This window comes from Brachyhypopomus gauderio, chromosome 1 (assembly GCF_052324685.1).
Source record: "Brachyhypopomus gauderio isolate BG-103 chromosome 1, BGAUD_0.2, whole genome shotgun sequence".
NCBI lineage: Eukaryota > Metazoa > Chordata > Actinopteri > Gymnotiformes > Hypopomidae > Brachyhypopomus > Brachyhypopomus gauderio.
Genome location: NC_135211.1, coordinates 23,659,118 through 23,686,181, shown reverse-complemented (window position 1 = coordinate 23,686,181; position 27,064 = coordinate 23,659,118). Strand labels below are relative to the sequence as shown.

The window sequence follows — 27,064 nt, the reverse complement described above, 5'->3', positions numbered from 1 at the left end:
CTTCCGCATACACAGAAGTGATTTGAGACCCAATCCAGGCACATGGAGTGACTCGGAGGGTGATGCTTGTACCAGGCTGGTCATGCCAATTAATGCCATACTCTAAAGGGTTAACTGCACAGTGCCAGAAGATGTGCCAGACAGAAGAAACATGGCCAGGATTATACATTTCATTTGATTTCTATCAGTCCCACATGAAAGGGATTCAATCTTATTTGCTTTTGACCATTTTCTTTCTTTTTTTAAAGATTGACCCATTTTTTTAGTGATTAAGAGATTTTTTGCAGATTGTTGTGGACGTTTTGAGATGGCTGTTCATGATTTGTCTCTCTGTCTCTTTTCTCCATCTCAGTTATGAAGGGTTTTTCCTATCGTGCGTTCTCACCCATGGGATGAATGAACTCTGTGCCCCCCAGCACACCAGCAAAAAATCAGTCAGCAAATACCTTTTCCATCTGGTGGTTTGGGACCAAAGGTGAGACTCCAGCGAAACCCTCTGCACCTCAGTTTTGTTTGCTTTTCCACTCCACCTTGTGCTGAACAGGCTTCTAGAAAATCTCTTTTCATTTAATAAAAGACTCAAAGGATTGCATCACCCCAAACATTCTAACCTTGCTAATCTTGTAAGCTAACATGGGCCGTTGTGCAAAACAAATGATAACTGTTCCTATTAGAATTCATGTACAGTTAGCCAAACTAGCATTTTGCAGGATTCCAGCTCAAGCCTGCTGGCTTGGTTGGATCCTGCTCTGTTGCTTATTTCTCTTTAGATGGTTCCTGTTAAACTAGATCATGCTCTTGAGAAAGCTGAAGTACCACTGTGACAATACACTGGTGGGCCCAACCCACACACTGCTTCAGCTCTTTCAGGCTAATCTGTGTTTCCAGATATGTTCAGATAGTTAGCTTTGTGTTTTTGGAAGTGTACAGGTAGTGTAGTTTTTAGAAGTGTACAGGGATTTAGATTTGTGTTTTAGAAGTGTACAGGGAGTTAGCTTTGTGTTTTTGGAAGTGTACAGGTAGTGTTGTATGTAGGAGTGTAGAGGGAGTTAGCTTTGTGTTTTTAGAAGTGTAGCCTACAGGGAGTTAGCTTTGCATGCTAGTATGGGGTTTCTCCTGTGCTCATCCATTACAAGCAGCTTTAAGTCCTAAAACAAACCCATTTTGGCCTTATTGTATGTTGTTTAGGAAAGTTTATCATGGAACTGTACAGTTATGTTTAGGCAGGGATCCGATAAGCAGCAGTAGCTATATTATGTTAAAGACTTTAATTTATTATAAAGGAAGGTTCTCAGAGGAGCTTGTCTAACTCTCTTAGGGACTTGATGTGGCAACACCTGCTCATTAAAACTCTTGTTAATTATTATCTCAATAATGGCCTTTGCAGTGCTGTTCCCAGAAGGCTGCAGTTTTCACAATATGTGGACATTGACAGAATAGTATTGTTTTAAATATCATGCACATCCATCAGTAACCACACATTCAACCTTCACGCCCAACTGTGTAACATCTAGTAACTCTCTCCCTCTCCCTATCTCTCTCTCCCTCTCCCTATCTCTCTCTCTCTCCTATTCTTCACTGTAGGATTTGCTTCCCAGTGCAGATCAACCAGTTGCCACGGGAGTCGCAGCTGACGGTTACCTTGTACGCCACCTCTCTACCGCCCCCAGGAGGAGCGGAGGAGAAAAGCAAGCAGAAGACTCGCAGCATAGAGGCCCTGGGCTGGGTCACCATGCCCCTCTTCAACTTCCAACAGTACGTCCCTATAGAAGTCCCTATAGGGGTGGAGTGAAGCAGCTAGATAAACCCAATGGAAGAGGGGGCGGGGCTTGATCCTTGCCTGCAGCTCTCATTGGTTATCGGGAGTGGACGAGATCTTCAGTAACTGGCCCTCATAAATGTTTATCTTGCAAGCAAAGATACATTATTTTTAGTGTTCATTACTACAGCATTACTCTCCGAAATGTTTACTCTTCAAGTAGGCAAACACTTGCCAAGTAGACCTAGTAAAAATTCTCAAGTCTTGCCAAGTAGACCTAGCATCCGTCTGTGGTTTGTGGTGCGGAGCAGCCGTAGTCCTGATTTGGTGGTGCTGGGGAAGGCTGGGAGAGGATGTAGGGGTGGGCCTGATGCTGCGCCGTGTGTGAGTGTTCTCCCCTGTGTTCCAGCGTGCTGACGTGTGGCAGGAAGCTGTTGGGTCTGTGGCCTTCTACGGACGGCATGGGAAACGCACGCTCCAGCACCCCCAACTTCAGCCAGCCCGACAGCATCATTCTGCAGGTTCGAGCTTTCTGTGGATAAAACTGTGTCCCGTGACACCAGTCCTGTACTGCGCGTATCCTGAGTGACGCATTTGTGATGCTTTTATACGTTATTGTTTTATGATACAGGTTAATGCTTAATATATACAAATACTTCAACACTCTGTTACTTGGTGCTCATCTGAACTGACGCATTCATTCCTCAAACATCCCCTTTTTATTTTACGCACTCTTTCTGTGAATGTTATGGTTTGAACATCCACTTTTTCTAATTTAAACTGGTTCCTCTTCCTAGAAATCCCAAAGCTCTTTGATTGCAGAGCTGATGAAGGGCTTCTGTCCAAAACGTCGTGTTTCTCTGGAAACCTTGGTGACTTTAGTTGTTGTTGTTTTTCTCTGACGGGCAGATCCTGGGGTTCTTTTAGCTGCCTTTCTTCCTGAAGGCGGTCAGCAGAGTCCAGGCGGAGCCCATGCCTGACTCTCCAGCTGTGTGTGAGCAGAGGAGGCTGGCTGGGACTGAATTGTCCTGCTGTATGCACAGGGGACTTGAAAGTAGGTCAGCTGGCTGACAGAAAGAGAGGGGGAGGGGGGAAAGAGAAGGGGAGAGAGAAAATAAAGATGCTAGCAACTTTCACGTCCTGCTCTGTATGATATCCTCTCCGATGTGTCCACCCACAAACACACAAACACAGATCTTTTCTAGCATCCGAACTCCATCACCTACACACACACCCACCATAAAACAGCAATGACGACCCGTAACCGCATCATGACATGACGTTTTCGAGGTTCTCTTTCAAAACGAGGCCCCGCTCCTTCCCCGTAGAGCCACAGTGCAGTTCTCTGCTTCTCTGCAGATCTGAGAATCCTCCCACCAACAGCTCACACACCTCCCAGCGCCAACAGGTGTGCCAGGTGCCAGGCGGGTGTAGCTTTGTCTGAGGGCACTGAGCTGTGGCATGAAGGCCGACCCAGCCGTGGCAGTCTGGCATTCGGCCACCGTCCTCTGGGAGGCCCCGAAATTGTTCCCCTCGGGGTGAGAGTGATCGAGTCTCTCCCACCAGGGCTTCAAAGTGTAAGCCTACCCCTGCAGACGGCCCAGCACCGCCACGTATCCAGAACCTGAGCGCACATCTGGGGTTTATTAGAGCGTGTTCCCTCTCTATTTGTGTTCTACTTTCTTTGCCTTTTCCTCCTCATCTTTCTCTTTCTCTTCCTCTCCCTCTATCCCTCTCTCTGGCCTGTCTTAGGTATCCCTCCTCCACGCTGTTCCTTGCTCCACGTGGACTGGCTGTATATCTGCTTCTCTGTCTCGCTTGTGCACCCCGAATCGTGTGTGTGTGTGTGTGTGTGTGTGTGTGTGTGTGTGTTGGGGGGGCTGTAATCGAAGCTCCTCACTGCTATTGGGTTTCAGTGTCTGGCTTGGCGTGGTTAAAGTGGAAGTCCCTGCTGTTACTGTGGCTGTAGGCAGGAGCTTCCGTAACTGCCCAACATGCCTGTAACAGCTGCCAAGATATAGAGGGAGCTACAGTGGCTGGTTGGGATCATAAAGCCTTATGGTCCCTTTAATCTATCTTACCTTACTCTTAAAAAATCATTAACTGGCAAGAAACTCTTTAATGGGCATTAATTTTTTAGTTTTTTCTTCATAATACGGTGTTGAGTTTGTGGCCTTTATGGTATGTTATGTAGTACAGCACCAGGTTGGAAGCATTTGTTGGACTACTTGAAGACAGGCATGATTGCTGTATCTTAAAGGGAGACTGAGGGAAATGTGTACAGATAAATCTACACCAAATAATGATTAGTGTGCAGCAGTAGGTGTAAGTGGATCACGTCCTAGTCCTGTATCATAAGTCACATGACCAGTGTCATAACTTGGAACTTACAAGGAAAATGCATGAAACATTTTTAATTTGGTTTTTTTTAGTTTGGTCATGCTTGGTTAACGCCACTCTTTGGTTTCACTATGTTACAAATCCTCTTTCCCCCCCATCAGTAGAGATGGCTGGGAGATGCACCTTCATTTCAACTCTCTTCACCTCCTGTCTCATTACTCCTCCAGGTAGACTTCCCCACCTCCTCCTTCGAAGTGCACTTCAGCACCCCTCTGCCGGCCGGGTTCAGTCCGCAGTACGAGTTCTCCCGTCTGGACCAGGGCAGCCAGAAGCAGCTCCAGGACATCCTGCACAAGAAGTCGCTCTTCTGGTGAGACGGTCGCAAGCTTGCGTTCAGGACACAAGAGGTCACCTTCAGATCACCAGGAGTGAAGTAGGGGTGGGGGAGGGGACTCTTGATCTACACATGATCGCAGAGAGATTCTACATACCAGAGGGCTTTGCTTTAAGCCTCAGGACTACCCATAAGGCTTTGCAGCTCATTCCATATCTGCAGGTCTTTGCATTTATTGGATGGGTTATGTATCAATGATTTTTAATTGCTTGGCAATGCAATTAAAACCAGGTTAGCAATTCATTGAGTATGCAAAATTGCAGTCAAAGCTCTGACCTTCTCCATAAAGTGTTCTAAAGCTTTTCAGGTTTGCTGTCCTCTATAGTTACGGCAAATTAATTTCACCAGCACCGACTTGGCAAATCGGAGAAACATGATTGAGGTCCAGAAAAAAAACATACACAGAGATGGGTTTAAAGATATGCAGAATGTAGATATCTGAAAACAATATTATCAACCTGATCACACTTGTGAAGTTGAGGTTTCCTTCTCTACGGTGGTGGTCTGCCACTCTAATGCCGTTCTATTCAGGAACTCCTTCTGCCCGTCCTGCTCTGGAGCATTTGACATGTTCTGATTGGCTACATGGATGGGTTTGGTCTGGTACTTCGGGAGACCAGAGACCTGCCCTCGCCTTTGTGAGGACTCTGTTCCTCATCCGCTGTGAGGCCTTCCTCCAGGACGTGGGAAAATGAGAAGGGTTCATAAGCAAATGGTGGTTGGCTATGGGTGCCCAAATCCAGCCAATGCCGTCATACACAGTAAACGACACTTACAAGGAAGGAGTTTGAAGGAATGTTTAAGTTGACCAGAGGTAGAAAGACTGTTGTGTTAAGACATTCTGAAATGCAACAAGGTTGACAGGAACAAGCATTGTGATGGAGGGACAGACTTTGCCAAACGACCGTGTGGATGACGTGCAGCAGAAGTCTGGATATTTTAAGCTTTAATGGGTTTTCCATATATTGTTCTCTGCTTCAACATCTGAAATCTGCTGGTTATCTGCTCAGCAGGGCCTGTTCCTGCACAATGCTCTCTGTGTTCGCTCCAGCTGCACAGTTGATGGGGATATCCTCCCGGCCTCCTCTTCCTCCTCTCCTCTGCCTGTTGCGCTCTCTCTTTCTCTCACACACACACACACACACACTTCCCATTCTCTACCCTTACTCTTTCCCACCTGCACACCTCCGACTATTGAACTTTCTTAGCCCCGCCCCTTCTTTGTTAATTTTTCTGTTTTCCTGTCTTTGGCCCCTCCCCTTCCCCATTGTTCTCTTTGCCTCATTACTTTTATGGAAATATTCTGACACTCCCTGAAACATTTATTGGCGTGTGACATCTGGATATGTGTTGACAGGGAACTGCTTGGTCATAAATCAACGCACATAGATCAAAGGTTAAATGTGTGATCTGGGTGTATGCTCCCTTATCGTGCATGGCTGTGTTCGTGGAGTTGTTCCACGAACTGAAAGGGCTGTTTCTAACACCTTCTGAGATGTGTGTGTTCACTTTAAGAACAAGTTAATCAACCAAACGGCACCAGAGATACCCAGCTGCTAGGTATGCATGTAAAAATGTTGAGTACATGAGAAAACAGACTTCGCAACACATTAGTACCATCAGTCTTGTACCTTATTAGCTGCTTGAAAAACCACTGCAGTTGCAATTGGACAATAAAAAAAAACCCTTTTCTAGGGCACGTGCTGCCAAGAAACAGTGGCAGTCTCTCTATCCCTAGTGAATTCTGGGAAATGTAGTTTAAGGCCACGCCTTTGGCGCAGCATGGTGTAGGCTGAGCTGGCAGAGCACAACTCGGTCCAGAGGTCCTACACTGCAGCTGCCGTCCCCAGAGAGAGGGCCGCTCCCTTACACAGCGGCCCGAGGTGAATGAATGGAGCGTCTGTGAGTGCGCTCTCCGCTACGTGAGACTCATCCCCTGTGAAACCCACTCCCCTAGCCAGGTCAGGCAGATGTCGGTGCATTGATTGAGCAGATCTAGACCTCCCGGAGTCCCGCACTGCACCAGTGGTGAGCTGATTGGTGATCGCAAAGAAGTCGCATCCTGGTTTGTTTATGTTTACAAGGGGCACTTCATCTAGAACCACCCGAGCCAGGATTTCATCTAGAACCACCCGAGCCAGGATTTCATCTAGAACCACCCGAGCCAGGATTTCCAGGCCTTCAGTGGGAAACTTGTGTATTTACTTTAGATTCCTCCTCCAGGCAGAAGCCGTGTGCTTTTGTTGTCTCTTTACTGTTTTGTGTGCCCCAGGCTTTCCAATACAAACCAAACACTCAATGGCATGTTTTCGTTAGAAGTGAAGATCTGTTCGCAGCTGTTTGTTGCCGTTGTCAAACAGTCGGATCGGTGGGTTAGTCGGACAGAGCAGTGCGGGATAATTACACGTAGCAGCAGTTTGCATTGTTGGATTACGTTCAGAGCAGCCATTTGGAGTGCCAAGATTTTGGGTGTTGTGTGACATTCCGCTCTTATGCCAATACCTACATCACCTTCAGCTGTGCTGAGCTGAAGAAGTCATGTAGCTGACCTCAGGCAGCATGTCTCGTGCACTTGTAATGCCACTGCACAATCCTGCTATTAGCTATCACAAAAACTCCAGGCTTTAGAAGCATGGGTAAAGAGCTGTAGTATGGAAGTTTCAAACCAATCCCCCCCCCTCTCACTCTCTGTCTCCCTCTCCCTCTCTTCCCCCTTCCTGTCTCAGGCTGATTCCGGAGCATAAGCGTCTGCTGTGGGAGAAGCGATATTTCTGCCATGCTGACAGTAGCCGTTTGCCTCTCATCCTGGCCAGCGCCCCCAGCTGGGAGTGGGCATGTCTGCCGGACATCTACGCCCTCCTGCGCCACTGGGTGTGCACCAACCACCTCGATGCCCTGGGCCTGCTGCATGCCACGTAAGACTCCTCCACAGCCCCACCCCCTGAACACCGTCCGCCCCGCGGTTTGGACGCTCGAGGTGCCCTGTCCTGTGTGGTCTGGCTGATTGGACTGGACCATGAAAGAACCGTTAAAATGGTGCAGTGGAATAAACGCGTTATGGAGCCATCGTGCCAGACGGGAGACTCTGCAGTGCTCCTCTGAGCTTTATCTGTGTTGGCACCGAGAGCGACAAGCCCCGTGTGAGTTCAGGGTGTTCTGGTGTGTCTGGGTGTGTAGGTTTCCAGATCAAGAGTGCAGGCGCACAGCTGTCCAGTGGATGGACTCCATTTCTGACCCCGAGTTGCTAGACTTCCTCCCACAGCTGGTGCAGGTAACGAAGAATTTCCACAGCCCTCTCTCTTATTTCTTTTCCTTTCTCTCTTACACACACACACACACACACACACACACACACACACACACACACACACACACACAACACACACACACACACCCTTAATCTGTACTCCTCTCTCCTCCCTGTCCCCCAACCCTGTGGCCCCAGGCCCTGAAGTACGAGTGCTATCTGGACAGCCCCCTGGTGCGTTTCCTGCTACGCCGAGCCATCGGAGACGTGCGCATCGCCCATTGCCTGTTCTGGTGCGTTAGGTCATATGTGCACAAGCAGATTGAATTGATGTCCTGTGGCCTTAACCAGTCAATGTACACAAGCCCCCGTGACAAGAAAGCAACACTGGTTTCCTCCCGCAGTCCAAAAACATGGATGTTGGGTCAAATTCATAACCTTGGTCAGTGCACTAGTTATTCACGTACTCATACCGCCACCTGCTGGAAAGAGGTGGTATCACTTTTTGACCTTTTCCACTCCATTGATTCGTTCTTCCTCTGTAGTATCTGACACCAATACAAGGAAGTTATAATAATTGAGTAAAACAATTAACAGTGATTTGAGAGAATATATACCAACGGTTTAAGTACTTTTGAAGTGTACTCTGTACCTCATTCTCATGCTGTTAGCATGCTGTGATAGATGTGTTGTGTGCTTGAGTGTGTACAACAGGTTTCTCAGACGGTCGGTGTAGATTGTTGACTAACACACTATCATGTCCTGTCCTACTCTAACTTTAATCTATTGTCTAGTAATCCCACCCTACTCACTCTTCATGTATTAAAGTGTCTTGTGTTGGTGGCGTATGAAGGTGTTCCAACTGTCCTGTTGGTGTCCTGCAGGCTGCTGAAGGACGCCCTGCAGGACTCCCAGTTCAGCGCACGCTACCAGCACCTGCTGGCCGCCCTGCTCTGCTGCTCAGGCCACGGGCTGCGGGAAGAGTTCGACCGGCAGGGCTGGCTGGTCAGCATCCTGGCCGAAGTGGCCCAGCGCGTGCGGGACACGTCTCCATCGTCCCGACAGGTCCGGAGCTTACTGATACTGCCTCAGAGATGAGGGGGCGGGTTGCCAGTGTGGTCAAGTGTGCTGTGTGAGTTAAAGGTGTGTGTGTGTGTGTGTGTGTGTGTGTGTGTGTGTGTGTGTGTGTGTGTGTGTGTGTATGTGTGTGTGTATGTGTGTATGTGTGTGTGTGTGTACCCTCCAGACTGTGCTGAGGGAGGGGCTAGAGGACCTGAAGCGGTTCTTCGCTGTGACTGACAGCTGTCGTCTCCCGCTGAACCCCGGCCTGCAGGTCAAGGGCATTAACATACAGGTACAGGCCCTGTAGGAGAGCCGCGGGGCTGCAGCCTCGTCTGGGCATGTCGTCTTGTGTGTGTCTATAATGGGGGTGAAACGTGTGTGTGTGTGTGTGTGTGTGTGTGTGTGTGTGTGTGTGTTACCCTTCAGGGCTAAACAGAAGTAACATTTTTGCCCTTACCTTTTTTTCTACTTTCTATCTCTCTCCCTCTCTCTCTCTCTCTCTCTCCCTCTCTAGTCCTGTTCCTACTTCAATTCCAACGCAGTTCCCCTCAAGCTCTCGTTTGTCAACATGGATCCTTTAGGAGACAACATCAGCGTGATCTTTAAGGTACGCGCGCTCTCTCTCTGCTGCCCTTGTCCTGGGGCCGGCCCCGCCCTAACGGCCCCTGTGCTAACGGCCCCGTGTTCCCCTCCACCAGGCGGGAGATGACCTGCGACAGGACATGCTGACCCTGCAGGTGATCCGTATCATGAATAAGATCTGGCTGCAGGAGGGGCTGGACATGAGGATGGTCATCTTCCGCTGCTTCTCCACAGGACATAGCCGAGGTGCGTGCATGTGTGTGTGCGTGTGCATGTATGTAGACACACCTGTGTCCGTGTCTCTCTGTTTTGGCCAGGTCATGCATTTGTATCTGTTTTAACCTGCAGTTGCGAATGGCCAATATTAAGTTTCAAATGGGCCAGAAAACCAAGCGCTGCTCTGTCAGTAGATAAAGGTGAAGGTGTTTAGTAAACGTCCTGTGTAATGTAGAACATTACTAGTAGAGTATTGCTGTTCCTGAAGACTTCATGGCCCCTTCGCACCCTCTTCTTACATGCAGACCTTCTGATTTATGTGAACATGTCCTTCCTCCCATCATGCTCTGGTGCAGGCATGGTGGAGATGATCCCCAACGCCGAGACCCTCAGGAAGATCCAGGTGGAGCACGGAGTCACCGGCTCCTTCAAGGACCGCCCACTGGCTGACTGGCTTCAGAAACACAACCCCACAGAGGACGAATACGAAAAAGTGAGCAGCTTTCGTCTTCTTCTCCGTTAGTCAGTGCAGCATTGCTTCTGGCATTGTGAATTTAGTAATGGTCACATTCTGGTGGCTCCTTACTAAAGGGAGCAAAGACACCCCTGATTGGTGTTCAGGTCATTCTAATGCTATGGAAACCATGTGAGTGACAGCCCCATAATTAATTATTTCAGTGTAGGTCATACGCCGCTGGCATGTAAGTGTATTTCAAAAGGTAGTCATAGATTTCCATGTAGGTGGAGCACTGGTTTAATTCTCATTACACGGTAGAACTACAGAGTTCCCCTGGAAAGTAGGAAGTTTGTATTCAGTGTTTTGATGTAGGCCTTTCAGGAGTCAAATCTGGGATCCTCTAGACTAGGGTGGTGTTAGTCACTAGGGTGGTGTTAGTAACTAGGGTGGTGTTAGTAACTAGGGTGGTGTTAGTAACTAGGGTGGTGTTAGTAACTAGGGTGGTGTTAATAACTAGGGTGGTGTTAGTCACTAGGGTGGTGTTAGTAACTAGGGTGGTGTTAGTAACTAGGGTGGTGTTAGTAACTAGGGTGGTGTTAGTAACTAGGGTGGTGTTAATAACTAGGGTGGTGTTAGTAACTAGGGTGGTGTTAGTAACTAGGGTGGTGTTAATAACTAGGGTGGTGTTAATAACTAGGGTGGTGTTAATAACTAGGGTGGTGTTAGTAACTAGGGTGGTGTTAGTAACTAGGGTGGTGTTAGTAACTAGGGTGGTGTTGTCTTCCAGGCTGTGGAGAACTTCATCTACTCTTGCGCAGGCTGCTGTGTGGCCACCTACATCCTGGGCATCTGCGATCGCCATAACGACAACATCATGCTGAAGATCAGCGGTCACATGTTCCACATCGACTTCGGCAAGTTCCTGGGCCACGCCCAGATGTTCGGCAACATCAAACGGTGAGAGCAGCAGGGGTGGCGTGCACGGTGGTCCGAGGCGACCCGTCAGATCGGTTCGGGTTCAGTTACTCTCCTCCTCCTGCTGTCCAGGGACCGGGCCCCTTTCGTCTTCACGTCGGACATGGCGTACGTGATCAATGGTGGAGACAAGCCGTCCAGCCGCTTCCATGACTTTGTGGACCTGTGCTGTGAGGCGTACAACCTGATCAGGAAACACGCGCACCTCTTTCTCAACCTGCTGGGCCTGGTGAGCTCTACACGTCACACGCGTGCTGCGGGACACACGCTGGACGACACGTGTGCTACACGTCACACGCACGCTGCATGACGCGCACGTTGCACTGCACTAGAGAAACCAGGCTCGAAGTTGTGATCTCAGAAATGGTCATTGTTTGCAGAGATATTTTATGATGGCTTAAGTGTAATAAAGTGATTGATTTGCATATACTGGCATGAGTTTTTGTGTTTGTTTAAATGTTAAATGCTTGTTATATCTTTACATGACCCTGGGTTTTGCACTAGGTTTGGTTTTAAACCTGTGTGTGTGTGTGTGTGTGTGTGTGTGTGTGTGTGTGTGTGTAGATGCTGTCCTGTGGTATTCCGGAGCTGTCCAACCTAGATGATCTGAAGTACGTCTATGACGCCCTGCGCCCTCATGAATCGGAGGCTGATGCCACAATGCACTTCACCAGGTTGGAAGAGTTTTGACAGTGGTCTACCAAAACCATATTGTTTATTCATATGAGTATCACATATGTCTACATTACTGTTTCCATGTTGTCATTGAGTTACACCACAACATTCTGGTTCTGGTTAAATTCTGGTTCTAACCAGTCCAGCCAAATGTTTCTGGAGTTTGGTGTACCTGATTGCGTTTTATGTTTCCATCATTTAGCAGGCTCTCTTATCGAGAGCAACTTGCATTCTAAGAACAGATCACAAAGAACTTTTGTATCACGATTTATCCTTTTCATTCTTCAGCATATATCTACACTTTCGTCACCAAAAACATTCAGATCAGTGGAGTCATCATATGACGTAGGTTTCATGTCCGGTTGCTTGCTGACTTGTTGACGTCTCCCAACTCCACAGGCTGATAGAGTCCAGTTTGGGCAGCGTGGCTACCAAGCTGAACTTCTTCATCCATAATCTGGCCCAGATGAAGTTCGCCTCGTCCGAGGAGCGTCCCGTGCTGTCCTTCTCACCACGCATCTACACGCTGAAGAGTGACGGCCGTATCCACAGCCTGTTTGTGTGCCGCCATCTCAAAACCTGCAGCCCTAACAAGGGATACGTAAGTACCCGCGCACGCCACAACCCTGACTACACGCTCGCTCCACGATGTCTGTATAAACACACCACCATATTCACATTACTAAAATAAAGCTATACCTTTGTAACCGAGAGGTCTCATGAGAAACTTTGTTCGTCTGACCTAGACGTATGTGGTGAAAGTGGAGAGGGAGGGCCAGCAGGGGGCGACGTTGGTACAGAGGAGTTTTGAAGAGTTTCACGAGTTGCACAGCAAACTGCGCCTCAGCTTCCCTTCATCTAAACTACCCAGGTACAGTACTGACTACAGTACTGACTACTGTACTGACATCTGTGCACACACTACGCCACAGTTCTGATTTGATATGATGAATATGATCAACATTTGTAACATACTGAATATCAAGATAATAAAATAATAAGAAGCCAAAAATGTTTCTTACTCGTTGCATGTACTTAAAAATATAAATTCTGTAATGCATGTATATTATGTTGTCATTTGTGACCGGTAACTAAGTAATTTAGGTGACATAAGAGTGCAATGGAAACTGTGGGCACCCGTATTTTATCAGTGGAAATATTTAGTCGGATGATGGTCAGGCCAGTAAGCCAAAAGGGGAACAAAACCAAATATTTTTAGCTTTGCTCTTGGTGCTACCAGTCTGACTTCATGGTGTCGTTGGTGTAAACTCAGACTGTACCAACCCGCTGGGTCTCATACTGCGCTGTTGCTTTAGCTTCCCCAGCCGCTTTGTGATTGGTCGCTCGCGGGGGGAGGGCATGGCAGACCGGAGGAAAGACGAGCTGAATGGATATGTTTGGCATCTGATCCATGCTGCCCCTGAGGTGGCTCAGGTAACCTCTAACCCCTGGCCCCAGTGCCTCTCTGTAGCACACCATGCTTCAAATACTGAAAATTCCTGTGAACCATTTCGTGCCTTGAATTACGTTATGTTTTTGTTTTGTCTTTCCCACGGTTGGGAGGCATTTCCACTAAACCGGCCACTAATTGTAATTTCAAAATGCAGCCTTGCGAACTGTGATTGCTCCCTCGTCATGTTGCTAACACCAGAGAACTTCCACTATTTCACTCCTCTATCACGCAGTCTGTACGTGATCTGCAGGCACTCAAGTGCTGCCTTAAGCAGTTTGTTTCAGTTTGCCGGCAGCATTTCTTGGACCTGAGTCATGGGTTTCCCAGAAGAGACCATGTGCTCCGGGCAGACGGTGATCCAGCCCTTATCACGGGGCTGTATCAGTACTGAGGCTGCGCTGCTGCTTAGACCAGCCCAACAGTGTATAGTTTCACTTCCACCGGCTCCCTTGCCTTAGGGAGCGTCTCAAAAGAATGCAGCTGTGCCGCATTGCTGGCATATTCTGATTTGTGCAACTGGCCTTTTCACCTTGCAGTGTGACCTGGTCTACACCTTCTTTCACCCACTGCCTAGAGACGAGCGACCGCTAGGGACTGGCGTAAACACCCTGAACAACAAACCCGCAGGTGAACTGCTCCTTTCCCCTGTCCTCACTCTGATGGAAGGCATGTGGTAGTGAGTCCTATTGGATTTGTGTATTTCCTAGTCCAACATTAACGTATATGGTGCACCTCGCACCGTGTGACTCAGGGTGAAGTCTCCTCCACCTCGTAACCACACAGTGCGCTTATGATGACTGATACCAATACCCTGCACAAAAAAACAACGTATCAGATTTTGCTTGTGCAACGTGACTGAAAGCACCCAGTGTATGGCTCTTCAAGCCTAATCTCATGCAGTGAGTTGGCATTCAGTATATCAGTAAAGCTAGTTAAATATTGAAGGGTGCTTTGACTAGGTCACAGGTGAACTGCACTCAGTCTAGATTTGATTTAAGCTAAGTTGCCTATCCTGTGTGATTCTGTCTAAGACTGTATTTTGGTGGATTAGTATGTTGTGTAAACATTGAAATGTAAACAGGTGAAATGTGAACACTCTAAATTTGTTATTTTCTCAGTTTGCCACTTAGACACTCAGAACGCACACATGCGCATACACACACACACAACTCTTAGTAAGCGTATTGTTGGTGCTCCTGCAGAGGTGCCTTGGACTCCAGTTCCTGGTAAAGTGGTGGGAGAGGTGAAGCTCTCCATATCCTACAGGAGTGACAAGCTGTTCATCATGGTGATGCACATACGTGGCTTGGTGAGTTTGCCCAGCCTTGAAACCCTGCCTCCCTCTCGCACGCCCTTTCATCAGCTGAGCATTCGCGCTTCAGTGTGACCTCGATGCGACCTTATGATGTCATTGCTTTTCTGCAGCAACCGCTTCAAGACGGGACGGACCCGGACCCTTACGTCAAGCTGTACCTGCTCCCTGATCCGCAGAAAACCAGCAAGAGGAAGACCAAGGCAGCTCGACGCACCTGTAACCCCACGTACAACGAGATGGTGAGGCACCAGCCCAGCGCCGGATGAGCGTTTACTAATTCTGATTTACCGCTTATAATGGTGGGGGATTATATGACCAAACTCTCGTGTGAAATGGATCAAATGTATCAAGGAGAGTATTGTTCACATGCGCATCATTTGTTCAGAGGCTCACCGATGTGTCGAATATATGTGTGCTTCCAAATAACTTGACAGAATGCTCGCTGACCTTTACCTTGGTTCTCTGTTCCTGTAGCTGGTGTATGATGGGATTCCACGGGGGGACCTGAACCAGAGGTCCATCCACCTCCGGGTGCTGGGTGACGGTGCGTTCTGGGAGAGCACCCTGCTGGGAGAGGCTTTCATCCCCTTAAAGAACCTCACACCTGGACACCGCTGGGTGGACTGGCACCAGCTAAGCGCCAGAGGTTCTGAAGGCAGCCGCTAGCAGAACAACCGAGACGGACAGTGACCTACACAGCGAAGACTGGCCGGGTTTAGTAGCCCTAAGACGGGAGCTGGGTCAGGCATAGGAGTGCGTAGGTGTGTGTGCGTGTGCACGTCTTCACGTTTGGGATGGTGAGATGGAGGTGCCCTGCTCAGAGGGAGGTATTTCCCCCCAGTGGGGGTGTGCGTTGCAGATTCTCCTGCTCTGGAGACTTGTAGACTCTGTGATGGAGATCCATCACTCCTTGCTGTATTCTGATTATGTGTTGGGGATACTGTGCACTACGTGGACCACGTGGAAAATATGTGGTTAAAATGTCTGACATGAGAGGGGAGATATATTTATATATATTTCTCAAATGTTGTGTCTGTTTGTGTGTTTGTATATGTCATGGCATAGCATTGCAAAAGGCTCAGGATTTTGTCCATTCAGAGCCTTACGCTTATTGTAATACCCTGCAATTTCTTTTTAAGAGAGCAAATGAAATTAAGTTATTTCTTTTTAAGATGTTCTTTTACGGTGGCTCAATTTTGAGCTAGTTTATGTTGTGACATTTGTTATGTCTCTGAATCCGATTATTACGATTTTACTTGACAAGTAAATGAGTTAAGCGGATTATTTGAATAACTGGTGGCAGGGGACTGTCTGATCATAAAAAGACTAAAATACTTGAGGATCTGTAGTATGACGAATGTTTATGAACTTACACGAAACCTAATTTAGTCCAGTTGCCTAATCGCTGTAATGAATATATAGAATTTATAATAGAAATCACAGTTCTGTGCTTCTGAAAATAATTTTTTTTTCTAAAAATGGCTCTGGGCTTTATTTTGTAAATCTTCCACTGGTGTGACTTATAGATTAGCAACACAAATTCAACATAGATATTTCATTTTGGATTATACCATAATACAGTAATATTAAATACCTAAAAGCAAGTATAATAACCGAAAGAAGTCGAGAGGCCTAATGAATGAATGGATGGTTTAATGTCCCTCTAGGGCTAAGTGATCAGCTGGACTATCTACACAAAAACTCAAATCACCATTTGAAGATATCACTAGAATAACAATACTGTTAAGCAATACAATTAAAGTAGTTACTCATAATTCATTGTGTGCTGGGTATGTAGGCCAAATAATATTTTATCAGTTTTACCACCTTATATCTTTTGTCATTTATTCATCAAATACATATCAGCAAACCAGTTCAAATTTTGGTTTTCAAATTGCTGAAATTTTGATCACGTTGGCACTTTATGAACAATTAAAAGCTAGTTCATTCATGTTGTAATAACACTATACTTGCCATATATTGCCTAGCCCAGTAGTCTTCGGTTCTGTGTAAGTTCTAGGTGCTCTTGACAGCTCGCCTTGAAGAGGAGTTTGAATCAGAGTTTGCTGCGGCCTGATCATGCTTCTGCAACACCAAGTCCACGGCTAATAACGGAGTTGAATTTGATCCTGAAGTGTGCTGTAAAATGTGCTACTGGACAAATATTGCACTTTGGGCTTCATTTGACATGCTTCCAATTTTGCGCTTTCACCTCCTCTGGGATAAATCAATTTTTTTTAACAGTGTCTTATTTATTTTGAACAAAATCAATGATCAGCCTTAAATTCATTCAGTTATTAAGATTAAATTGTTAAGGTAAAGAACACCTACTGGGAGAAGCTATGTGTGTTTTCCTTGAGAGAGAGAGAGAGAGTGTGTGAGTGAGTGAGTGTGCGCGCGCATGCAGGTTGGTTTGTTTTTGTTGTTTTTGCTGGATATTTGGTTATAGCTTCTCTGGTTTTGCCTTGCAAACTTCTTTTGCTTGTCTCTTAGCAACAAAACCCATACCAACTGAGGGTAAATGGAAGGCTTTAAGTTTGGTGGAACAAATCAATTAAGCAGGAAGTAAACTGCAGTGAAAATCTAATGTTTTGGACATTTGCTTGAACGTACATTTGTTAACTACTTGTTATTAATAGTACTGTTAAAGGTTTGAAGAATATTGCGTGTTCTAATTACTGCACTGCCTGATTTACTGATAGCCGCAGTGTGGTGTGTGTACTGTGGTGCTCTAACACAGGGATGGACTGCAGAACAATACATCTGGGGCCAAAGCAAAGTTCTGTACTGCCTGACCAAACCATTCAGTTCTACCACTGCAGGAGGAATCTCCAGGGGTTATTATGGGAATCACCAAGGGTTATGGCCCTTGGCCATGTCTAAGATTGTACTGTTCTGTCACAGATGTCCCTCATAATTAATTTATAGTCAGCTTTTTACCCTGAAGTAGCAGACTGTATTGTATGTTAGTTGGCTGTTTGAGAACATTGCTGTCTTTGTAATATAATGATGGAGATGTTGCTGTGTGCCACAAAGCCTTTGTAGTGGAATCTGAGGGCTCAGACTTGCTGTAATTATGCAAAGGATTTGAAAAGTGACAACAATGCCAAATTAGTACATTTTGAATGATCACAGATGATTTATAGAAGAGAAAATGGGAAGAAATATAAGTTCAAAATGAACAGATATAGTGCGTTATACATATTGAGAACATTTTCATGCAATTTACAGTTTAATCTCACTTTCAATTTTCTGACATGAAAGTTGTGTACTTTGGTTTTTAATATTATTTGCACTAAATAATAAAATGAACTTGAATTCACACTGAACTGACTGGCTGTGATCATGCCTGGGGCTGCTGTAGGCTTTTGAACGGATTTGACTGACATCGTTGGCAAATTTTTCTTGCTCTCTATTGCACCACACTGCTTGTACATTGTCTGAACAGGCAGAATTTGCATAACTGCTGCTGATTGCTTCAGATCATGTACATTCCTACTGAATAGATATCTTCATTAAAACTATAATGCTTTATGCGTGTTGAAATGTGCTGAATTCATATAAAAAAATTTCTTGTGTGGAAAAGAGGTTTATCATTTTGTGGGTCCATTCCTGCTAATGTAGGAATTATCAGCTCTGTGTATCTCTTCAAGAGTCATGGCCTCTCGTATGTACATACTGTTGGTGGTTGCGGTGATTATAGTAATTGCTGGTAACACCGCATTTTGCAGAGCAATGACAATAACTAATTATCCAATCACAGGGTCCTTAGACTCATAATTATCTGCTCCTCATGTAATGAAGAGCATTTTCTTCATACACTGCACGTGGGTCTAAAATTGCATTTTTGGAAGACAAAATGTGAGGCCAATGAGAATCAAGTCTGAATATAAAATGTCAGAGCTGTGAGATTATATATATATATATATATATATATATATATATATATATATATATATATATATATAACATTTAAACATTTAAAGGCAACATTTGCATTACTGAACTTCATTATTAAGTCTAAGCATATATGTCAGTGTAATTTAAAAACAAAATTAAAAGGGGAGAAATCATATCTTATACTTTCATTTTATCACTGATCTCCAAAGTTCTGTTAATTAGTAGTGCTTTATGCATGAATATGATTTATCAGCCTACAATGATCTCCTTTTATAGGATACTTAATTATGCTGTATTTTACAAATCAGGGGGTCAAGTTATTTTTAATATATGGAACCGTATATTGCGGTGGCGTCAGCGATGGACTGGGTTATATAACCGATTCTAAGCATGCAAGCGTTTGCCACGTGACACTGGGTTTTTGACGACGATTCCTATTGTTGCTTAACGTTAAATTTTTGGAATTTAGCGACGGTCCCTAAGTGTTTTCTGATGAAATCTCCCGTTTCTCCGCTGGCGCTGTTCGGCTAGCTTTTTGAGAAAAGGCGAAAAAGGAGGGACGAACGAAACTATCAGCGAATAACATCTGTTTAAAGCGCTTTAAAGTGTATTTATTTTACTTTCGTTTGTGATGTTGTTCGATGTTATCTATTTCTTCTGTCTCACATTCAAGGAAGCGTTTCGTTTTTTTTGTGACAACGACATATAACTAGATTGGTAGTTGGCTAACTAGCTAGCCAGCTAACTCGAGCGTTTGCTGTAACTGACGTGCTAAGCTGGCGCGCGCGAGCTAGGGTTAGCTGGCTAGCTTGGGGCAGGAGCCGCGTCCGTTAGCGATATAGCCGCCTAACGCTCCCGAAATGGCCTATACGTCTACGTCTGATTTGGAATCTACTGAATGTTTCGAGTCGACTTTCATCATGCTATTCCCTTCTTTGTATTCTTCGGTTTCCAGTAAGTATATGAGCAGGAAGACGCGTAGTAATTCCGCCTGTGCTAACGCGAACATTGCGAGATCCGTGGGCGATATGGGCCATGACTGCGTTCGCTGGAGCGCGAGTAGAGTTAACCGGCAAGAAGGGGCTGCTGCTTAAGCCTTCCGTGTACTTTTGGAGATTTGACAAACGTTTGATTCTAGTTGGTAGCTAACATTTAGCAGTACAGTATTGGCTAGTACAGTTAAAGTATCATTAGATTTTCTTGCTGTTTAGTTCGTGTTAGCCCACAAAGGCCGCACTTAACTAGTTAAATATATTGAAACTCTAGCTAGCACGTTTGTACTAGAGAGCGTCCAAGCAAACCGCTTTTAACATGGTATTGGTTAAATAACGATGCAGGCGACTATTAGTTGGCTAACGAAACTCAATTGTGCCAAAGCGGAAGGCAAGCTGGCTAACTTTGCAAATTCGCTAGGTTAGGTTGGCGAACTAGTAACTCGCCAAATTAGTAGTCGTGATTGCTCTATTTTTTAAGAAGGCAAAACGGTTCCTCTGCACGCTGTAGGTTTTGCCTTGCTAGGTTTCAAATTGTGTATTATATTTGACATTTGGGAGAGTTAATATATGGCAATGTTTAGAACTATGAGTTCGGAGGAACATTTTTGTAATGGGACTTCTCAGTCTCCATCGACTGGCCTTGAAAGAGCAAACGTCAGTAGAAACGAAAGCTCGTGGGTTAGCATGTTGTCACTGTTCTCGAGGCCTGCGTGGACTCTTCTACAAAAGTATTTGCCTGGAAGATCGCACGCTTCATCCCTGACCAACTGCAGCGGCGAGGCTGGAAAATCAAAAATTGTCATTGAAAATTCGCTGGTAGTAAATCTTGGTAATCTCATGCCAGCCACCCAGCTCTCCGCTGGGCTGGGTGTAGCCTGTGTACACTGTCTGCACGAAAACGCCAGACATCTATCTTCTAGTGACACACAAACTCCAAATTGGTTGACAGAAGAGCCTTTACGTGAATTAGGAATTCAGAATCCTGCCCGTGTAGAAGCACAGCACCTGGCCCCAGCTGGATACCTCACGATGGCGAGAAGGTTCCTCAGTCAAGTGCTGCTGAACATGGCTTCCTCCTCACAAAAAGACGCAGGCCGTGCAGAGCGTGGCCAGCCTCAGCTGGAATCATGGTATGGGGATCCGGTGGCGGTGCGATCCACAAAGAGTTGGTCCTGGGACCTGCTTCGGGGAGCTGATGATCCCCAGAACGTACTGCCAAGCTTGTCGCAGAGCGGGAGAGAGACTAACACAGAGTCGCCGCATTGTCAGGCTGCTTGTGCTACCGGCCACCGTCACCCAGCTGACCGCAGTTCAGCTGGTGCTGTCGCTAAGCCAATGGAACTGTTTGTACACAGCGACGATGTGGAATCAATACCCGGCGAAACCACTGGACTGTTGTGTGTCAAAGAGCCAACAGACAATGGAGGCCTTCACATGCCCGGGCTAGAATCCCTCCCGAGCACCAACCATCTCCCATCATCAGTCCACCAGCACAGTGTAGTAGGACTTCACGGTGACACCAAGGCCATTCTGACCCCGGAACAAGACAGTGGCTACTCCAGTTTGGAAGAGGAGAACGCCAACGCCAAGCAACACGTTATGATGCTAGTGTGTGAGAAATCAGGACAGTCGGAATTAGACGGCCCTGGCCCTTCTCAGGAGAACGAGGCAGGGAGCGGAGGCGACGGGGAGGGGCCTGTCGGAGACTCTCCAAGCGCAGCAGCTGGGACCAGCGAGGAGCACCAGGAGGAGGTGGCGTCGGCCTCCGAACCCGCGAGTGGCAGCCAGGCCTCGTCACTGCTGCCCGTCCCTCACTGTCCCAACAAGGCCATCGCATACATCATGGGCGGCCCTTGCAGCGACGACTCCGATTCCGAAGATGACAGCGACTGGGATGACGATGACGATGGTTTCGACAGCGAGGGCTCGTCTGACTCCGAGGTCCTGGACGACAGCGACGACGAGGACGAATCCGAAGGTGACGGGCTCAACCCCGACGGCGAGGCGCTGTGGAAGTCGCTGTGCCAAAACGCAGATCCCTACAGCCCCCGCAATTTCACCGCCCCCATGCGAACAGCCCCGTCGCCCGGAGCGGCAGAGGCGTGTTCGCCCCCGTCCGGCTCTCCAGCAGGGCTCGCGTCCTCACCCTCATCCTCCCCTTCACCCCTGCAGCTCGAGGAAGAGGAGTCCGATGATGAAGCTCACTCGATAGATGAAGAGGAAAGCCTGAAGCTCTGGAACTCGTTCAACTGCTCGTCAGACCCCTACAGCCCCCTGAACTTTCGGGCTCCTGTCCGGACTCGAGATCCAGGCAGGGCCTGCTGTAAGAAGGGCAGGCCCGTGGGCCCGCCGCTCTATAGGAAAGAGGAGGCAGAGGAAAGGCTGGACAGTGGGTTCTCGGAGGCAGCTGTTACACAGGCACCCCATGGAAGCGGCAGACTGAAAAAGGTTAGTACACTGTCAATCTACAGGAAAGGGAATTCCGCATATTATCAAGGCCTGTTTGCAGTGGGGTCTGAAGTTACGCCATTAGATAAGGGGGGAGGGGGGCTGTTGTGGATGCTTCTAATAGCATATATTCCATGTTTTGGCTCAGGCAGGTATAGGGTTTAAATGTAATCAATGAATGGTGAATGCACTGCACTGCATCATGCTTGTAAGAGTTGTACATCTTTTTTTAAGGGCTGTGAAGAATATTTCTTAAATGTGGATTACAGAAGCCAAAGTGCTTTCTCTCTGTAAAACATTCACCTGGCTTTATAATTGTCTATGGTTCATTCACTTCCCTAACATGACTCATAACAGTATAACCCTACACCTCTGCTCTGCGCCTCTTCAACTTTGGATATTTATCATAACTACGTAGGTGACGTAGAACAATTTTTTCTTGATTATTATTTTTCCAGTTTTCCAGTCCTATCTACCATGTTGTTTCTCCTATGTTTATGTGACAGTGTACAGGTCAGCTTTCCTCCTTCCTACAGTGCGTAATCTAGTTGAAGTGGCAACAGGCATATGGCCAAATACTATTCTAATGTGTTGCACATTGTAACGTGTTTATACAGGGGCAGCAAATTTATATGAGGTGCCTGGCTGTGAGCTAGCCCAGGTACTGCTGTAGATGTAGCGCTGTGACTGCTATAGGTTGAGATCTGAACATGATGTAAAGCGGTGCAAGCAGGCTGTTCTTTTCTTTTTTTTTAACCTTCTTTTCATCTGATGCAATGCTTCTGTTTTGCGCTCCTGGGTGAGACATGAGTGAGTCCTCATGGAGACATGAGGTTGGCCTGGTGCTCATCACCACGTGGCTGCTTGGCCTATTTTCTGACTCCATGCTAGTCGTAGCTCTTAGCCCAGCTTTGGGAAGTTACTTTCCCATCTGTCAGTCATCACCCCTGATGGTGGGGAAGTCTCCACCCCTTTCAGACTCACACAGAGGAGGAGAGCTGAAGCAGCCAGTTGCAGGTGGGAGGCCTGACAATCCCCGGCCTCTCCACCTGTGACCCTCTCACTGAATGTATGGGATTGATCACAGGGACCACAGGGCTGGTAGTGTGTTAGTGAACCTGTTTTGTGCTTAGTGTGCTGTTAATGCAGAGTCATTAAACAGGCTTTATTCTACTGCATGTTTGTTTAAATAAAGCTTAGAATTTTCTTCAAATACTGCTTGGCACCATGTTTCCAGTATAGTAGTCATAGAAAGGTTTGGAGGTGATTGGTTGCATAGTGGCAGTGCAGTGTGTAAATAGAGATCGACGTTGTTTGCTTTTGGCCTGGAGCCGAAAGCCCATATTGAACTGGTGGAGCTCAGCTGGACACAGCCTTAGTCACCATAGAGACCAGAGTGGGTGTATGTTTAAAGAGGCGTATGTTGCTGGTTTAAGAGTGAGGTTGAAGTGGGGCAGAGCTGTTACGGCAGAGCTGTGTGAATCTTCTGGGGCGGGGGAGGGCTTAACTCAGACAAACACAGATGAACCCCAATCCCGATGACTCTCGGGAGGAGCTTGCAGCGTTGCGGTGTTTAATATGAAGTGAATGGGAATCTATACGTTTGGCACAGGATTTTTATCATCCTATCCTGTGCATAAGTTTTGGCAAACCTGCTACTGAATCCAAGTATGAGCTCTGTTCTTTGGGCAGTGAGAGCCTGGGGTTTTAAGCCTTCCTGCTCTGTGTCTCCCCCTGCAGGTGACGTTTGCCGAGGAGGTGGAGGAATTCTACGCCAGCAGTGATGAGGACCGCCGTGGGCCCTGGGAGGAGTTTGCCCGAGACCGCTGTCGGTTCCAGCGCCGTGTCCAGGAGGTGGAGGAGACCATCAGCTACTGCCTGGCCCCCACCTTCCGTCTCCTCACCTTTCAGAGACTCCACCATAGTTGATTCACCCTGCGTGTGTTTGCTGTTTTGTGGTTGATTTTTCTTTGAATGCAAAAAAATAATATATATATATAAATATATATTGGTGGGCTAATCCTGGGCAATGGGGGTCTGAATGTAGATAATGAAGGTGCATATTCAAGGGCTCTGATGTTCCTACCCAGTCCGTCTGTGTTGGGGATCCTAATCTCACTTCAGTTGCACGCCGACACAGTTCTGTCGAGAGAGAGAGAGAGAGAGAGAGAGCTACATGCTTTCCTTAATGCCGCAGTGACCTGTTCTTGAGTTTCTTAAATCATTGTCATTTAAAGCTTTGACTGTCACGAGAATGAAAAGGTCACCACACCATAAAGAACATTTTGTGTTTGTGTTCAGGTTTTGGCGAAGCCTGTTCAATGCCTCGTTGGTTACATTGCTATTAAATGGCCAAGACATTAAAACGCAGTAATGCACTAACTGCAATTGTGAATTGCTCTCAAAGTGAGACTAAACTATTTTTGATATTTTATCTTCAACCTCATCTGTATTGGTGCAAGAGTATTGAGCCCTCCATGTGTAGTGTTGGCATTCCATGCTGCCTTCATGTACTGCAAGCATTTTTGTTTGGCTGGGAATTCTTATATAAAGTGGATAATCAGAAACCCAATATCAGTTTATGATCCTAAATAATAAAGATTTTAACTTACTAAGCATATTATTTTAAAGTATTTTTTGTTGATACTCAAAGTCTCAAGTTTCAAGTATTCAAAAACTTCAAATTGTGGGTTTGGGATTCCCTTGGGAAAAATCTCACCCAATGAGTTTATCAGTTCTTATCAGGGCCATTATTGTGGAACTGCATGATTATATTCATGTGTGACTGTGTGTGCTTTTTATTCTTTTCAAATGCTCAATATTTTGTGTAAGCAGATGAATGGGAGTAGGTAGGGCACACACACACACACACACGGGTTCAGTATTGCGTCCTTGCAACCGTAGAACCCTTTTTTTTTTAACCTCTAAGCCAAAGATACTCAAAGCTCTGAACTCCAGTCCCTTAGCGGACCGTCAGCGGTTTGACCCTGCAGAGCAGCGGGATTATTACCCTGTCTGGTCAGTCAGAATGGATCCTAACAATCACATGGTATTTCCAGTTCAGCTAAGGTCATGTCAGTATCTGTTGCTGTGTCTGATTGCTCATAGTACTACATATTTGCATGGTCCTCTTTATATTTACAGACCTAGCATTCATTCTCCTGTCTTCAAAATCCCCCTTGACTTTTCCCGTGCTTGAGAATCACTGTGGTGTGTCTTGTCCTAACGAGAGGTGGTGTCTGTACTTTGAACTGTTGCAGCTGTGACCCAGTGGGTGAAGTCATACGTGTGAACTATAAGGAGCGAGGCAGGGACTAATGCATGTGTTTAAAAACGCAATCTTTTAATGTCATATGCTTGATGTCAAAGCATAGGGTTAATTTGTTAATCAGCAAAATTAACAAAAGTGTTTTATTTTTGTAAAACATTTAGGAGTATAATTATTCTGCATCTACTCTGGATTTTGTGACAGAGTCATAATCAACATTAACATTGAAATAATTAAACTAATGTTTAAATATTGAATTGTGTGTTCTGGTTAATTGCTGCCCTAAATTTTACGAAATTATGACGTGAATATGAGTTTGGCCTGTGCAACAACAATACAAGGATGTTCTTTTTGGATATATTCATTTACTTTTAGAATTTATTTAACACTTACATAATATTTTTGCCAGCATGGATTTTTTTCATATCTTATTATTTGTTCAATATTGGAATTTTTGCAATTGATATCAACTGATCATTTTCATTTATCAAACAGATTAAACCAGTTTCATTGAAGCCTTATTTTGTCTATTACTATAGGTCTAAGAAAAGTGTTAGAAGTCGGCAGACAAATGGTAATGTGTTAGGGGTGTTCTGTGCAGGTGGTTATGGGTAATGTGTTAGTGGTGTTCTGTACAGGTGGTTATGGTTAATGTGTTAGTGGTGTTCTGTACAGATGGTTGAGTGTAATGTGTTAGGGGTGTTCTGTACAGCTCCATAGAAACAAATGATTGCTTGACTGTTGTTTCATACATTGAACATGATCATGAACCAGATGATCTTAAAACACAATCTACCATATTCAGATATGTATGAAGGTGTAATACCTTTAAGAGGTCTACAAACTAGAATATTTTCTAAAGGAAACTGGGTGGAATAAAGCTAACATCTTATTTTCTTGTTAGTTTTAGCATTTTGCTTACGTAGTTTGTTACATTTAGATATTAGATTTAGATTTTTGTCAGAGAAACTTTTTTCCATTGAGTATTTATTCGTTTTCAATGGTAGACAAACACATTTATGCTCAAATTCCACCTGCGAGGTTATTACACTTGAAATAGGTGATTAATTCAGTAAGCTTAATCATGGCACCCGATGTGGTGCACTTCTCCTGCTGTAGCCTCAAAGTTCAACGTGTTGTGGGTTCAGAGATGCTCTTCTGTATTCCTCGGTTGTAACGGCTGGTCATTTGAGTTACTGTTGCTGTTCTATCAGCTCAAACCAGTTCGGCCATTCTCCTCTGACCTCTGGCATCAACAAGGCATTTGCGCCCACAGAACTGCCGCTCACTGGATATTTTCTCTTTTTCTGACCATTCTCTATAAATCCTAGAGATTGATGTGCGTGAAAATCCCAGTAGATCAACAGTTTCTGAAATACTCAGACCAGCCCGTCTGGCACCAAGAGCCATGTCACGTTCAAAGTCACTTAAATCACCTTTTTTCCCCATTCTGATGCTCGGTTTGAACTGCAGTAGATCATCTTGACCATGTCTACACGCCTAAATGCATTGAGTTGCTGCCATGTGATTGGATGATTCGACATTTGCGTGAGTGAGCAGTTGGACAGGTGTACCTAATAAAGTGGCTGGTGAGTATGTTACAGTACATCCTTCAGTACTTTTACAATATAAAGGAGACAGGATCCACCATTATTTTTACTGCATATAGCTGTAGTAGCTAATACTATACTTCCCCCAGGAGTGCGTTTCTGTGGATGAAGCTGGTTTCAGTCTGGTCAGAAAGAGACGCTGGGAGGGAACTGGTTGAATGGCACGTGGAAGTCACTGGCCAGTGTGGTGTGACCGGTCGGGCAGATGTAAGTAATCACAGGTTTCCTCCCGGTCACGCCACAGAACACCCGACATCATCTGCTAGGGCCTGAACAGCAGGAACATCAGTAGACAAAGTGATGTCTACATTGTCGTTTGGGACAAGGTCAATTTTCACTGCTCTGTGAAATGTGCCATATTTTGTCAA

The 27,064-nt window shown here is 45.9% G+C and overlaps 2 protein-coding genes across 3 annotated transcripts in view; both read left to right on the top strand.

Annotated features, from left to right (window-relative positions):
- The window catches only part of pik3c2b (phosphatidylinositol-4-phosphate 3-kinase, catalytic subunit type 2 beta), a 31,671-nt gene extending 13,664 nt beyond the window's left edge, over positions 1-18,007 (top strand). For both annotated transcript variants that reach the window (XM_077003984.1, XM_077003979.1), the window contains exons 12-33: positions 353-475; positions 1,585-1,755; positions 2,169-2,280; positions 4,327-4,469; positions 7,220-7,408; positions 7,671-7,764; positions 7,939-8,033; positions 8,625-8,805; positions 8,987-9,094; positions 9,317-9,409; positions 9,501-9,630; positions 9,957-10,093; positions 10,845-11,014; positions 11,105-11,261; positions 11,597-11,706; positions 12,107-12,308; positions 12,454-12,578; positions 13,024-13,141; positions 13,697-13,787; positions 14,363-14,469; positions 14,586-14,714; positions 14,950-18,007. In XM_077003984.1, coding sequence (XP_076860099.1) covers positions 353-475; positions 1,585-1,755; positions 2,169-2,280; positions 4,327-4,469; positions 7,220-7,408; positions 7,671-7,764; positions 7,939-8,033; positions 8,625-8,805; positions 8,987-9,094; positions 9,317-9,409; positions 9,501-9,630; positions 9,957-10,093; positions 10,845-11,014; positions 11,105-11,261; positions 11,597-11,706; positions 12,107-12,308; positions 12,454-12,578; positions 13,024-13,141; positions 13,697-13,787; positions 14,363-14,469; positions 14,586-14,714; positions 14,950-15,141 — 2,977 coding nt within the window. In that variant the 3' untranslated portion in view covers positions 15,142-18,007. The remainder of the gene's footprint in view (positions 1-352; positions 476-1,584; positions 1,756-2,168; positions 2,281-4,326; positions 4,470-7,219; positions 7,409-7,670; positions 7,765-7,938; positions 8,034-8,624; positions 8,806-8,986; positions 9,095-9,316; positions 9,410-9,500; positions 9,631-9,956; positions 10,094-10,844; positions 11,015-11,104; positions 11,262-11,596; positions 11,707-12,106; positions 12,309-12,453; positions 12,579-13,023; positions 13,142-13,696; positions 13,788-14,362; positions 14,470-14,585; positions 14,715-14,949) is intronic.
- Positions 18,008-18,794: 787 nt separating this feature from the next.
- On the top strand, positions 18,795-24,436 carry ppp1r15b (protein phosphatase 1, regulatory subunit 15B). Its single transcript, XM_077003969.1, has 2 exons — positions 18,795-21,818; positions 23,559-24,436. The coding sequence occupies exons 1-2, from the start codon at positions 19,938-19,940 to the stop codon at positions 23,745-23,747; spliced, it is 2,070 nt and encodes a 689-aa protein (XP_076860084.1). The 5' UTR covers positions 18,795-19,937; the 3' UTR covers positions 23,748-24,436.
- Positions 24,437-27,064: the final 2,628 nt, after the last annotated feature.

What these genes read in the sequence shown, in the direction of transcription:
- ppp1r15b (XM_077003969.1), top strand. Translation starts at nt 19,938, where the DNA reads ATGGCAATGTTTAGAACTATGAGTTCGGAGGAACATTTTTGTAATGGG. An exon ending in GAAGCGGCAGACTGAAAAAG is followed by an intron (nt 21,819 to 23,558) that starts GTTAGTACACTG and finishes CTCCCCCTGCAG; the next exon opens with GTGACGTTTGCCGAGGAGGT.